This window comes from Phoenix dactylifera, chromosome 3, assembly GCF_051530095.1.
Source record: "Phoenix dactylifera cultivar Ajwa chromosome 3, Ajwa_hap1_PhDact_Kaust_v1.1, whole genome shotgun sequence".
Lineage (NCBI taxonomy): Eukaryota > Viridiplantae > Streptophyta > Magnoliopsida > Arecales > Arecaceae > Phoenix > Phoenix dactylifera.
In genome coordinates, this window is record NC_143192.1 from 39,931,120 (window position 1) to 39,946,864 (window position 15,745).

Consider the following 15,745-nt stretch of genomic DNA (forward strand, 5'->3'; position numbering starts at 1 on the left):
ATTTTCCTAAAACTACCTGTTAAATTTCCACCATGAAGATCAGCATTTATGACCACACCACACCATGACAAACAGTTCGGCATCAAATAATTGCCTAATTTTCTAACACTTAAATTTCATGTTACAACTCATTTATGGAATTGTATCCCATGTCCAAGTTTTACAGAGTTTCAAAAAAGAATAACTATAATAATAATAAAATTAGGCATTACCTCAGCAAGGAGAGCAACAACCACAGCAGAAATGCAGGGAATCTCCTCAGAAAGTTGGAAAATAACACGCACAACAGTGAAAACCTGAAGATCTTTCACCTGCAACCAGAGCAAGATAGATGATAAGTAAAATCTCATGCCTAAAAAAATATTATATAAATCGAAGGGTATGCATTTCTTCCATGGAAGCATACCTAATTTGAATGATAAAAATCAAATAGTAACACTTGAACAAAATGATGATCATGTACTCCTCTATAACATATAAATATTAGATTACACATAAATGTAAACCTGAATGGGTAGCGAAGCAACAAGAGCTTCAACTGCAAGAATTATGCTCAGATCTCCACCCCATCGGAAGTCAATATCCATAGTAATCTGACCTTTCTTAAGGTTCTGTACCCGGATGCCTTCAAAAAGAAAATACATGTATAATATAACATATGATGTATAATATATAAAATACAGTCTAATAACATGTTAAGAGATTCAATAACATTTGACTTGATCTTTGTCCTATTATATTATGAAAATGAGATAAAGTAGAAGAAGTGCATCACTAAGGTTTGGAGAATTTCAAGAAACATATTTTAATAGGAGAGCTGAGAGGCATGACAACAGAAGCAGCTCAAGTACCGCCACAGACAACATTTAAAGATTCTCTGATGGATGGAAATTTAGCAGAGCAAGAAGATTGCATCCAGATGAAGGAATTCGCTGCATCTAGTTTTTCTAGGTTTAGATGAGAAGAGAAAGTCGATCTCAAAAATACAATAAAACCAGTAAGAGATATTAATCAAGGCACAGATCATTTCTTGAGTCAATTGAAAGTTTGGAACCTCAACAGTGATATGCTGTATTATATGCATATCCTGTTTTGACGACTTAAAAATTTTAGTTGAAAGGTAATATCATAAGCATACAAGTTATACCAATATTATGGAAAACAAATTGTTTCCTACAATCATAAGAGGGTTATCCTTGAAATAAGAAAAATACTGCAAATAATACAAAAGTATCTATATGTCCAACAAATTACTTCAATAAAAAGGTGTAAGCTACATGCTTGGTAATTCTCCCTTTCCAAGAAAAGTTCTTGGAGAATGCCAGATTTTTTCTATGTAGTTATAAACATAGAACATACATAATCAAATGACAACAACAAGAAGTTAAAATTACTGACTATTCACAAATTCATTTTCTTCCTCATATATAATTTCATACTGCTAGTCAATAGGTCATACATGTATACTTTTAGTTTTATTAGTTAATTGAAAGTGCCTTATTTTGAAATACAAGCAAATAAGGCTCAACCTTACCCAAAAAAAAAAGAATCATGAGATTTGAGTCATAAGACAACATTGAAATAACAATATGCATATCCATAACACTATGTACGTGAAGCAGGTAAAACAACCTGCCTTCCCTTGAACTTATCAATAATATGTTTCAATTGAATTAATGTTCAAAAAACATCATGACGGAAAACTTGAAACCTTCATATATATAAATTCTGGGTTATATACAAACCTTCAATCTTGGGTGCGACATTTCCCAGAAAAAGTTTGGTGAACTTAAGCGACGATATTCCTGGGGGCCGATATTCTTCTAGTAGTGGCTCTACAGAATCCCTAATAACCATTGTTGCTGCCTAAAACCCAGAAGAAAAACTAGAAATCAGCCTAGAGACAGAGTTGATAGAATTAAAAAACAAAGGGTTTATTGGTCTGCAGTTACGAGAGACTGCATGTGAATATTTAACAGAAGAAGCAACAATTAGGAAATTTTAATAATACAGCTCCATGTATTTAAATACTTGCAAGGAGATAACAAAGTAACAAACCATATAAAACTCTGAGATTTTCTAAAATCAAAAATTATACAAAAGAATAGATTTGCTAAATTAATAACTACAAGTAGAAATAAGTATAAATCTCAATGCAATTATATGAATAGAGGAATGGAATACATCTCTAGGAGTTCCGGTATAGAACAGTTCACTGGGATTTCATGCACAAGGAGAGATTGACGCAATGAGTAGATTTGGCATAGTGCGGCATTTTTCATCAAAATGTGCGTCAATTAATTGATTGCATGTCCAAGATGGGCCCTGTACAAGCCAATAGAGTGTATCGGTTGCATGCCTGACTGTTTTCCCTGAACTTACATTCACCAAGCACCTGTGCAATGTCCAATACTGGGAACCAGTCATTAGAGCAAATGATACAGATGCATGAAGAATGTGGAAGCATCCTGAAATGATAGTGTGGAACTGTGGATTGAAAATAAATAAAAGAAGAATGACAGTGGACTTTACAAAGCCCAAGCCAAATAAAATTGTGGTATTTTAAATGCTTGAGCACTCGGAGTCTAGAAACTGAACAGATTATTGGCTTCCTGCTCTGGCTTTATCAACATGGGGCACCTTAAAGACACATGCTAGGATCAATTTATAAGCCTGATAACTGGCCAAACAATGTTGACTGCATAGTCTAGAATCAATTACATCAGATGCACATGTGAGGGGGCTTGTGGAGGAGGGGTGCAGCACAGTAACAATTTCAGGATTTAAAAAATATTTTGTCTGAAGCTTAAGTTCAAAATTCAAACAAAATCTGGGACTGACGGACAAAAAGGTCAGAGATCACATGATTAAGATAAGAAATAGCAGTTTGAAGGCATTGGAGTCATAGTGTACCAAAATATAGAAACTCTCAGAATAGATAAGAAAATATTCATAAATAAGTTATTCGTGGAAGTTGCAAAATGTTCTATATATGTTTATCTGTATGTTGCATCATTATGTTGAAATAAAATTGGGAATATTTGGAAATAAACAGAGAAATTTTCCAAGAACTTCTAGCTAGGAAAGACTGGCACAACAACTGTTACATCTATAACAATTCCTCAATTTTCCTTCAAGATAGAAGCAATTAAATCAACATTAGAAAGTAACAAGTGGAAAAGTGAAATGACATTACACAAAATAAGTAATTCATTTTCCAAAACTACTACAGAATTAATCTGTTAAGCACTTCTAACTCAAGAGGGAGAAGCCTGTAATAGAGTCAAGGCAGGCCAAACACTATCATCAAATTATATCATTTGATTGAGAAAACAAGGACTCATGTTTTCAAAAACCGCCGGAAAAAGATGGTGTGACTGGTACCCTACTGTTTTGATGTGAAATTGGCACCAATACGAGCACTAGAGACACTAAAACACTATGTATTGCTACATTGGTATCAATCCTTGGTATCAATCCTTAGTGGTGCCATGCTTCTACTGAAAAAACAATATGTCCCAGTGCATATCAACTATACCGATGCGTACCAGCAGTTTTTCAATTTTTGTGAAGCTTTTCTGTTTCAGAACATACCACCAGTATCAATACTGTACCATTTCGCTGGAATAATGGCGCGAGGTTCGGTAACGACATTTAAAACCTTGCAAGGAATACATTGTCATCTCATCTTTAGATTTATCTGTTTCATATTTGGATGATATTCAAAAATTATAGAGGACCCAATACAAATTGTGGTGCTTCAATGGACTAAATGCGGTCCCGAGCCTAGATAAACATGTGGAGGGCTGATGATAGGTTGATAGCTAGTCATAGAAAGAATCTCAATTATGAAATGATGCCTAGATATAGCACATACGTATGCATATACATATGTAAGTGTATATTTACATAGATATGTATGTGCACATGTATTTGTTTACTCTAATATTAAACCTAAACTCACCAATGCCTCTCTATCAACAAGGCTTGGCACCATTCCGTTTGCTACCTCCACCATGTTACAAAGACTCCCATCTTAAAAAATAAATATTCCCCATTTAGTTCCAATATTACCTCAAGGGAGAAAAATAAGAAGAGTGAACATAAATCAGATTGGGGCAGTACAGACATCTGTTGTACTTCTCAAGCACATCGCACATGCCAAACTCTAGAATGTACATATGATCCTATCATCCTATGTCTGTTTACGCATGTCTGCTTGAATGTATGGATGCATATGCATGCATGCATGCATGTATATATGTATGTATTAAAATGATGGCATGTAAACATGCATGCACATAGATGCACAATTACACACATGTTCCATTTTTATTAGATATTTGCCCTCTGACTCTCCATCATTCTCTATCCTAAGAGAGAGAGAGAGCAAGAAACAAAAAGAATGAAAAGGAGGCTGTGTTATAAATCACTCAAATGCCCTCAAGCACAATTGGTTGTTACAATAGACAGTAGAAAAGCATGTAGAAGCAACATATTAGTTGTAACTTGTAACATAAGAAGAGCATAGTGCCAGCAATTAACCGACGAAGGGCCGTGCCTGCAGAAATACAATCAGGAACTCGAGTATCTTTGTCTTATAAGGAGCTTAATCAGAGAATTTAAGTGAAAGTTGTATGTGAAGTTTGAAGAAAATGAGCTCTCATAAAGTTTTTAGACAAAAGCATGCAAAATTGAGTATAACTTCCCTTAATTAGGGAAACTTAGATATAAAATGATGCAATAAATAAGCATCTTACATCTGCAATGAAAGGCCATAGTTTACTCAATTGCTTGTTTAGCCATTTCACCTGCACAGACTCAGAAAATTTTTTAAAACATACCAAGTAAGAGAACAAATCAATGACAAAATTAATTTGTAAGGATCAACAACAATATGAATGTACAAAGATCTTATTCTCATCGAATGCACAAGTTGGAGATATTTAGTTGACACTTTGCACTATATTGTTATAGAAGTGCATGCTATTGCTTATTGTATGAGAGGATCACAACAAGTTATAATTGTATATATAGGACCTTTTGCCCTCCAAAAGTAGATTAACTCATCTAGATTAATTCCTCAAGTTTCAGTCTCGAAGTGACTGCGAATCAAGAATACATCAAAAGAGACTCATCCTACATAGAATGCAAGGAAAAAGAATGTCCCAGCCAATTATTCCACCATCAGGATTCGACCTAGCAGAAGTTCAAGCCAAAGGTCTCCCTGTCACATACCACTGTGGGTAGATTTCTCTCTCTGGGGAAGAACACCATGTTGATGAGATCTTTGACTGCTTAGTCAATGGTAGGATGGTGTCAAAACTTTGGCTTGGTCTACTGAGGTGTCAGGCTTCATCTCATTTGTTAGTTCATATTTTAAAAAAATGTTGCAATTTTTCTTGGAAACAATAAGTACAGGAAATCTCAACTTAATCACCTTATTGCCGATTGAATATATAAACGAGTTTATCCTGTCTGAACTTAATCACCTGATTGCCAATTGAATATGCAAATTGGTTTATCCTGTCTCAAAAAGAACTGAGATTTTCGCCCCAAGATTTTCATAAAGAAACATGGATAATAGAAAGTTCAACAGTCTTAAGTTTGAACCTAGCGCCCAAGAAAATCATGTTGAAACAATAAAGAAGCTTAGAGCTTTTGCCGTGGGCTTTTAGAGATCATCACGATGGCATCGAATTTCATCTGGCATTTAACCTTGTGTCCGTGCCTCTCTATCGAATTTCATCTGGCATTTAACCTTGTGTCCGCACCTCTCTTAGGATGACATTGAGAGGTTGCATTAAGAAGAAAGCATTTAAAAGCATTTTTTTCAGAATCTTCCAATATCCTCCACCTTCAAATCTATTGTTCGTCATGACATTTGTTAATATTTTGATAGGCTGCCCATTCTCTTCCAACTACATCCGTATTTCTTTTAAAGACATAAAGACTTGGTTCAACATATGACTCTATTGTTGGTTGCATGGTTTTCTGTTTGTGTTTACCTTTTTTTTCCTTTTTGTCTAAAGGTTTTACAGGTTGACGCTTATTAGTCTCACATCACTTGTCACACTACTCTCATAGGTTTGCAATATCAAGGGCCTTTGTTCTCAACATTATGGGCCCATGTTCTTCTTTCTATTTGTTTTGTGCCCTTTAGGAGGCATACCCTTTTGCAAGCCTCAACTATCAATTGGACCCATATTTGACCATCATTTCTTGCTAGATAATTTCTATGAGGTTCTTAAAGAGAAAATATAATCCTAGTTTTTTTACTCCACTTTGGGTGTGTATTCCTTTTTCATCTTTTATCCTACTAGTTGTTTGCATTTTGGTTGCTTACAGAATCTTCCCCTCTAGGTAACTCTTATTTGCCTTTATTGTCCTAGATGCTCAATTTTGGGGCCTTGGACTCTCACTCTCATCACCACAATAAAAAACTAACCACCTCACTGCCATGAACATTCGGCTTGCTATGCAAGGTACTAGGTAATATAGTCTATCACCATTCATGGTCTCCTTAATAAGGATCATTTATGGGCCGCCTTAATGGCTTAAACCTAAAGCATGTTTCTACTATATTAAACATGAGCAGGCCTCCAACCGCATCAGGTCTGGACCAGGTTTAGCATGACTCGGACCAAACAAAATTTCCTTTCAGGTTTAGCATTATTTGGACCCAACCCCTCAGGTTATTCAGGTTAGGATGGATCAAGCATGACCAAACCCAATCTAATGAATCAAGTTTGGATTAGGTCCAGTGCAAGATAAAAAGAAATTACAAAACTGTACTAGTTCTTTAAGGAAAATTAGTCATAAGAAGGATAATTGGTGGAGAGAACTAAATAAATAAGGGTTTGGTGCAGAATGCTACTACTAATGGATCTACAAAATGCAATTTAACATTAATCAGACCTTCCACCTACAAATAAATAGCCTTAATACCTAACCTATAAACCCAGAGTAAGAGAGAAAGGACTTAAGAATTTCAAAATCATGAAATTCCGGTTTGGATGGATCAGACCTCAATGGTCAGAGCTGAGAACGGGTGAAGGAGCCGATGCAGGTGCAAGGAGGCAATTGACTTAAAAACACTCCTAGTAAGGATGCACTTAGTAACGGGGTCTGGGTTCAAGATTCCAGGAAGACTCTCAAGTGGGTTCGTTACCCTAGTAGAAGATTCTGGCTAGTAAGGATCAAACCAAACTAGAACAGGTCATCCAATATGCAATCCAATTTAGACCTGGGTAGTCTACCAATTGAGTCAAGCTTGGTTTGATAGGAAAATATATGAAGCAATTCGATTCATTTTTTTCATACTACTCGTAAGGTATCTAATTGTATCAATGCATCGAATTCATCTTATTTTGGTGGCATCAAATTGATAATGCACTTGCTCTCACTTGACAATCTTGATGGACTTGTCCCTTCATCCTCAATTCGCCAACTTTTTAATAGAGTGGTAATTATGAGTGTAATTCTTTGACCCAAGATTCGCAATCTCGGTACAAGACCCCACATCAGTAACATATTATTTCAGTATTGACATGCTCGGTATGGGGGCTGGTTGGGCATATCGAGACTTTTATTTATATTCTCCTCCTCTTTTAAATTATTGATCTCAGATATTTCACAATCCATCCCAATCTTGGTCAATTACTTTATCCTCACACTTGCCAAATTAAGCCCCAATACTAATATTTGGGTTGCACACATTGGTGCACAAAGTTAAGAAATATAAATGGCTCAAACGATGCAATCAACATGCATATAAAATATTAATGGATAACAATTTTGCAAAATGGTGATCAAGTTGCACTAACCTGTTCATATGCAGGAAAAGATATCCATTCAGGGTAATTGTCGCCACAGAGTTTCTTCAAATCATCTCTGGTAAGGGACCCTAGAAGTTTTATATCAACAGCCTGTAAAAGAAGGTATAAGCAGGAGTATCTACAATCTTGTTCAACTGAAATCAGCAAAGCTACCTATATATTAAGAAGCACAACAATATCTTGAAATAGAGAATATGATACCCCATAGCAATATGCACCCGTGTTACTTTATTGAAAGAGGAGAACTAACACAATTATCGATATATCGATATTTAGCTTCTGACTGTAACAAATCTAGAAACAAGAGTTGTCATAACAACAAATTTTAGTCACAAAAAGTCAATGACTTTTGTGTCTTAGAAAATCATAGATAACGAGCCTTAAGGTCAAATTTCAAAGTTTTAGTCTTTTAAGTTGATTGATACCCAAGCTCACCAGAATTTCCAACATGTTGCAACATTGACAGAAAATTGAGAGACAATAAAAAAAATGAACAATCTCAAATATTGATGGATCATACCTCGATGCATGAATTCTGTCATAATATAGAAAGGACATATTTTGTTGGTCAGATCACAATAATAACCAATATGCTTTAACTAAAGATTGGTACCGGTGTTATGAATCCTTCTTTGCTAGGGAAGGAAATGGGTTCATTTATGTGGAATTTATGTTTAATTAGGCTTGATACAATCTCATGCCTACCTATTAGAAGGTTGAACATATATCCTACCAGGGTCAGCTGCTCCGTTGGCGTCTCGCCCTCTCTCTCTCCCTCCCTCCCCCGCTCGCCCTCTCTCTCTCCCTCCCTCCCCAGCTCGCTCTCTCTTTCTCTTTTCCTCTCTCTCACGGTTCCTCTTTTGGTACAGGACCAGCACGCCCGTACCGAGTCATCCCGCAGGAGAACCGGTACAATGCCCGGTATCGGTTCCTCTGACCTTAATCCTACCAGATAGATAAATGACAAGATAGTCCAAAGCCTAAACCAATCCGAACAACTTGATTCCAATCTTCAACCATAACATGATTTGAGCTGCTCACTTGAACCACCCAGACACACCAGATCTCAAAAGAGCTGCTTAACAATATTCATGGCATGAAATAGACATGGCATCTGACTTGAAACCATCTTAATTATAATAAAATTGATCAAGATGACGACCCAGAAAAGACACAAACTAAAAGTTGCATAACCATTGCGCAACCCAAATCAATCCATGCCACAAAAGGTTACTACTTACTAGGAACAATGCCGCCGGTATTTCTGACCATCGATTCCTATTTAAGGTCACATCTGCTATGAACACTAGCTTTCCCCTTTCAAATTAACCAGGTTATCCTAGGCTTGTTTCACAACACTACAGCACTTTAACTAAAATCCAAACCTTTTCTCTCAAGGCTTCCTAAGATTCTTTTTCTTTTTTTTTGTTAACAACACTAGCAGTATCTTAGTTGCTTTCCAACACCTTATCCCTAGTTAGTGCAATGCTAATATTTCCTCTAATGTTTCTAATATCTGAACATGTCTGCTTAATTCAAACACGCACCCACCTCAAACACTCTTACCTTTATGACACTCACCTGAAGTTCCCTGGTATATAGCATCAGCATCACTCATCTTTCCCAAGCCAAAAGGAAATGTTTTAGAGATGACATAATGAAAATACTAAACTGCAAAATGAATTGTAATTTGGCTGTCATCAATGCCAGACCATGGTCTGTCGTACCGGTCAGTACGGGCCGGTACCGGCCGGTACATACTGGTACCGGATCCTATCGGTACGGTACAGCTATATATTTCGGTACCGACGCGTACCAGCCCGTACCGACCGGTACCGACCCGAACCGACCAGTCCGTACCGGCTCCAATTTTTTTTTGGCTTTTAGCCCCATCGGTACAGTACCGGTTCGGCTCGGTTTGGTTCGGTACCGTACCGGTACCGATGCCCACCGATACGTCGGTACAGTCGGTACCGCGTACCTTGTGCCATACTCTATCTAAGCATTACAAAGAAACTTTGTTATGGTGGAAAATGGGCAAGATTTGGCCAAGCAATCCCTCATAGAAGCATTGCTTCTTGGCTTGGATTTGCCATTTTGGCAAAAAGGAAAAGGTGAAATAAAGCATACATCATGGAAAACTAATTACAACATAACCTAATCATTATGAAGGGGTGTAAGATCAACTAAGCTCTTGAATAGCACATTGCATTAATCACCGGCTGCTATGACAAGGAGACAACAGTTCACCAAAAGGAATGAAGCCAGGTATCTTGACCAAAGAATAACTTGGAACATTCTAATTTTAAAATTAATGAACAATAAGATTGAGGACACAAGGATGAAAAGAATGTTTGCTAATGCATACAATGGACCAAGGTACGTCATACTATACCGAACCGGACGGTACAGAGCGTACCGTACTAAGTAGTATGGGGCGTATTCTATCAGACGATACGGGACATACCATATCGTATTGTACCGTTCTAGTACCGATATACAATAGGGGGAGTACCAATATACTGTACAAGTGGTGTACCAACACTCGGTACGCCGAACTAGCCTCCGTACTAAATATACCGATATAGTAATAGGGTGGCACCGGTGGGCAGCCCGGTACTGAGACAACATACTTTGCATAGGACAAAATAAAAAGTACTCCTTTTTCCTAAAGAAAAAGTGGAGATAATTGGAGCCTATATATGTAGTAAAGGCTATGATGCATAAAATATCAATGGTAAAATTCTAAATGTAAAATGGATGGGTGACAGGATACTGCCAATCAAGTTGGTCTTTGTAAAGGAGATACTTATCATTATCAGCACCAATATTTCAGAAGAAGAATCAGAGAAAAGTACATAATATAATAGGTCAAAGTGTCAAACCAAGGTACGTCATGTCAGCCCGAATCAGGTGATACGGAGCATACTATACCATACCAGTTCAATAGTGGTACCCGGTATAGGTGGCGTATCAATACTCGGTACGCTAAAAAAAAAAACTGTACCGTACCGTACCAACACTGTGCTAGTGTGGCACCGGTATAGGATCCGGTACCGAAACGGCGAACCTTGGATCGAACCAGCGTATGCCGAACCGGCCCGTACCGGCCGGTACGGGCCGGTACAAACCGGTCCGGCCAGCTACCGGTACGGCGGAGCCGTGGAAACCGGTACAGGCCGGTTTCTTGCCGGAGACGAAGAAGACGAGGAGAAAAAGAGGGAGCGCGGGGAAGAGAGGGAGGGAACCCACCTTCGGCCGCCATCGGACAGCCGCGGAGGGGCGTCGGAGGCCGGTGGGGGGCGGCGGAGGCCGGCGGGGGGCGGGGAAAAAAATTTGGGGATTTTTAAGTGAAGTCGGCAACCGATTTGCCGACTTCACTTAAAATCTCCAAATTAAAAAACGCGGCCGCGTCCCCTGTTTCTTTCGAAACAGTGACGCGGCCGCGGCCGCGGCCTCCGCAGCGCCCCCGCGGGCTCCCCCGCCCCCCGCCGGCCTCCGCCGCCCCCCACCGGCCTCCGACGCCCCTCCGCGGCTCTCCGATGGCGGCCAAAGGTGGGCTCGCTCCCTCTCTTCCCCGCGCTCCCTCTGGTTCTCTTCTTCTTCTCCGGTTCCGGCGGGGAAGAGCTTCCCGGTTCGTACCGCCCGGAGCACGGTACGAACCGGCCCGTACCAGTCCAGTAGGCAACCGGTACGCCTACCGGACCCGGTACGATGGACCTTGGATCGAACACTTAACTCTGGACTAGTCAATAATCTAGAAAAACTAAATACATATTTTAAGAGAGTGGACAAGCAGTAGTAATATTCAAGAGTGAATCAAATGGGCAACAAATAGGTTACTTTTATCTAAAGAGGAAAGGAAAGACAAAATTGGAGCAAAGCTACACCAGGAGAAATAGAGCTAAAAGCAAAACCAAATGAGAGGACATGAGGGATAAAACAAAGACCTTTCAGGATACACTATTGATGTAGGAGATATGGAATTAGAATATCACATTTGGGATCATACAGGAATCTGTGAAAATGTATGCCAAAGGCTTCATTGTTAAGAAACTAAAGATTACTATTGCTGCTTTTGAAAATGTTCAGGATCAAATGAACAGAGATGTTCCATGATAGCGTGGTGGGGTCCGAAGAGTGACCAAAAGAAAAACTCCTGGATCCATCAAAAACTTTTTTTTTTTGAAAAAAATGTTAGTTTGAAAAGGAAAATTGGGTGAGAATTCATGGTGAGTTAGAGTAAAACACGCATGAATTGATTTGCATTCTGCCAGAACTATGCAAGCCCCTTAGTAAGGCCTAGGCTGAGAAAGAAGTGGTAATCTCCCTCCAATTTGTTAAAAATTCGTTAGGCACTCTGTTTTGAATGATTGCTATAGCCATTTTAAATGAAAGGCAACAAAAATATCGGTCCTTGTAACATAAATCAACAAATTATACTAAAAACAATCTAACAGCATAACGAAATCCAACTATGGTTTTATCCAAAACGAGCAATGAATTTCCAACTGAGCGGCTACGTCAATACCGTTGCAATTCAGCAGAAACCAATCTTGTGAAATCCCAATATTCCTAATCACCCCAATTTCCGTCTCCCAATAATAGAATCGGCGGCAACACACGTATCGAAAGCACTTATTAACCACGTTACAATGGGGAGAAACAAAATCCTTCTCCAAGCTATCCTCACAATGCCATGGCCATCGAAATTCAAAAAGAGATCAAAAAGAGTGCAACCAAAGCGAAAGAAAGAATCAAAAGATAACGGGGGAGGCGAAAGGGGGGAATCTTGGATGCCAACCTTGGCGACGCGCTGGGTGCTGCGGTACCTCATCATGCGGCTCCACCCGGCCACCAGCGCGATCCCCACCGCCATCCCCACCACCATCCCCGAGATCAGTCCCATAATTTCTCCCCCTCTTTTCCTCTCTCGAACCCAACCAATCGTTTCTTTTCTTCCCCCTTTTTCTTCTCTCTATTTTCCTTCTAATTTTTCCCTATTTAGCTTCCTTCGTCGGTTCCAATTCTCGGATCCAATTCCGCCGCTTCTGCACACAGATCAAGACCGGAGAATGACCCTTAGCGACGAATCGATAAGACCAAAGAAGATGAAGAAGAAAGAAGTTAACAGGAAGGATAGGAAGCGTGCGAATAAGACGAGAACCGCAAGAGAGAGAGAGAGAGAGATGTGGGACCGAATAGAGTTAGGGTGAGGTGGTATTGTGAGCGTATGTATTTACTGTGGGTATTAAGTTTGTTAACGCTAAATATACAGTAATAATAATATCCTTTGCTGCTCTACTCGTCAACCGACTTCTTTGCGTTACTTCTCTCCACGGAATGGAAGTGCTTCCAGACTTGGTGGCCAAGCTCTTACAGCGTTGCGGTCGTTAGTTGGGTGCGAAAATTTTACCACTTGTATTATTTTTGCAGAACACCTTTATGACAGCGTTAAGCGTCACCGAATCAGAGCTTGCGATCACCTCCGCGGGTTGTTATTCGGGTCCCTGTCTGAGGACGATCTGACGTGCGTGGCAGGGTCTGGGAAATTTTTTAATCGGCCAACGGGCCTCGTGGACGCGCGCGGGACTCTTGAGTTGGAGGCGGCCCGCTATTTATGGTTGCCGACAGAGGAGATTGTGGTCCGAAGTCCATAAAGGTATGGCGTGGCCCCTCCCTCTCTTCACGGATCTTGGCGGTTGGGCGTGAAATTGAAGTGGCACGCAGACTTCGTTGACATGTCTTTAATGCATGGATGGTTGGGATGCAACAGATGAACCGCTGATGCACACGGGTGGAATCTGTAACACAATAGCATTCTAGGAACTTGATTTCGGTATGGATAAGATATGCTTGTATGCATGGTCAGGATTCGCCGTACCGATTTGATGTCACACTCGCATAGCATCGGTACGGTATCAAATTGTTTTGGCATACTGAAGGTCGGTACATCGCTAGTACCAAATCGGTATGATACGGTACGGTATGATATGGCATACCATGTTGACAACTATGATTATTATTTATCCTATAATTTGATACGAGAATTTTTTTTAATATTGTGATCTTTTCTCCAAAGTAAGCGGGATAATTTACTCTGAAAGTTTTGAGGGCTCATCGGAAAGTTTGGTTTTGGTATTAAAAATAATTTAAGTTTATATATGATGCATGATGATTTAATCCATTGCATAATGATTAGATCAATGCATGGCACAGACTATGAATATTTGTGAAGGAAAAAAATAAATAAATAGCATTTGGTGAAATAGCAGCGTAGGAAAGTTACCCATGTTAGCTAATTTCTATCACGTAGCTATTCCGTGGTGACCCATTTGACGTGGCCCTTGAGCTCAAGTGGTGCATTTCTGTCGGGCTATCACGGGCAAAGAAGCACTAATGAGCTAAAGTCACGTGGGCAATTACACCTCTTATATTTATGCCTTCGACTATGGGGAATCAAGAAGGTGTGCGGGCTTAGATGAAGAAAATTAAGCTAAAAGACTGAATTTGTGATGGGGTTCACCTGCAAAGCGAAAGAATGGCCTGCGCTAAACCGGTCCCTTGTCGGAGTTGACGCATTCGGTATTCCCATCCACAAAGTTTGGGCCCTCGTGATGATAACGTTCCCTCAATTATACAGCAATTATGGCCCCAAGCCATTATTGGCGATCATAACATCTACTGTAGGGCGCGCAAAAACCATTACAGTGGTCTTTTAAGACCATAAATGGAAGTAGCGCCTGCATGAATGTCTAAGAGGTGGGCCCAATCTAATTTTAAGCCACAAACTCAACATAAATATTGCCCTGCACAAGTGCACATATAAGATGCTAACAAGCCAGCCTTGTTTATTTTTAAATAAATTAGATTTAAATTAAATCATTTAAGTATAAATATATTTGTGAAAATCAGAAAATAAAATATTTCAATATCCATGAGTTTCTAGGTTCTGCACACTAAATATATCCCTGATCTATGAGATATAATTTTTTAAGTGGAACCGGCAGCAAAATATTTATCTAGTCTCCTGTCTAAAAATAAATTCATCAGCCACCCATGTATCTTTGCACCATGTGCATGCATATGACATGTTTCTGTCAAAATATAAGTTAAAATGGGCCTGATGCCCTGTTAATTATGGTGATTGAGTGGATCCAGAGATGGAGTGCTCAGTCGAGGATCGACCGTTATTCCATGATATTCGCAGAGCACTGGAAGAGGCTAACTCTTACCAAGCCATGCACGTATATCGGAAGACAAACAGTGCTGCAGACTGGATTGCTTTCTTTGTGGTTTATCACTCTGAAGGTTTCTTCTAGATAGACTACAGGGCTGTGCCTATGCCTTTACGCAGTATTTTGTTTTCTGAGTTGGCTGTATCCACAACCGTCCGGTGTGAGCCGCTGATGTACCAAAAAAAAAAAAACTAAACCTTCTTATATGACAACTAAATCAGCTAGCCTAAGAAAAGCAAACCCAAGATGGATTTTGTGCCCTCCAAGGTAGAGATCTTCATGTTATCTCAAGATTTAGCAAGAATGATTGAGTCAGAAAGTTTTTTTTTTTTTTTTTCGTGTTTCTTCCTCTATTAAAAAGCTTTGTGAGTCCTAATTACCACACAAGTAAACTAATAGCATATGTAAAAGTAATGATAGTGCATGAGATAGGGTGTTTGCAAGGGTCTCTATATCTCACTCTCTTCAAAATAAGTTATTTTGTATAAAGGAAAAAGATATAAACATCCATGAAAATTGCATGCAGGTGTAGCCATGTATAAAACTATATAATAGCTAGGCACTTATGTGCTGCTGCATCATGCAATACAAAGCAGGTGTGGCCAAGTTACAGTAAAGTACATAGAAAAGCTTGCATGTGGAATAAAAATGATCTTGTATTATTGTTTA

General features: G+C 39.2%; 1 protein-coding gene across 5 annotated transcripts in view; it reads right to left on the reverse strand.

Moving 5' to 3' along the window:
• The window catches only part of LOC103708196 (calcium-dependent lipid-binding protein), a 37,561-nt gene extending 24,329 nt beyond the window's left edge, over positions 1–13,232 (reverse strand). The window contains exons 1-7 of one of the 5 annotated variants that reach the window (XM_088718373.2): positions 12,643–12,908; positions 7,827–7,928; positions 4,761–4,811; positions 3,965–4,035; positions 1,746–1,866; positions 507–625; positions 213–311 (exon numbers count right to left, since the gene is read on the reverse strand). In XM_088718373.2, the coding sequence (XP_088574499.1) occupies positions 213–311; positions 507–625; positions 1,746–1,866; positions 3,965–4,035; positions 4,761–4,779 (429 nt within the window). In that variant the 5' untranslated portion in view covers positions 4,780–4,811; positions 7,827–7,928; positions 12,643–12,908. Of the gene's footprint in view, positions 1–212; positions 312–506; positions 626–1,745; positions 1,867–3,964; positions 4,036–4,760; positions 4,812–7,826; positions 7,929–12,369; positions 12,522–12,642 lie in introns of those variants that run through there. The other 4 variants (XM_088718374.2, XM_039123302.3, XM_088718375.2 and 1 more) reach the window with 4 other exon arrangements.
• Between the last annotated feature and the right edge of the window lie 2,513 nt (positions 13,233–15,745).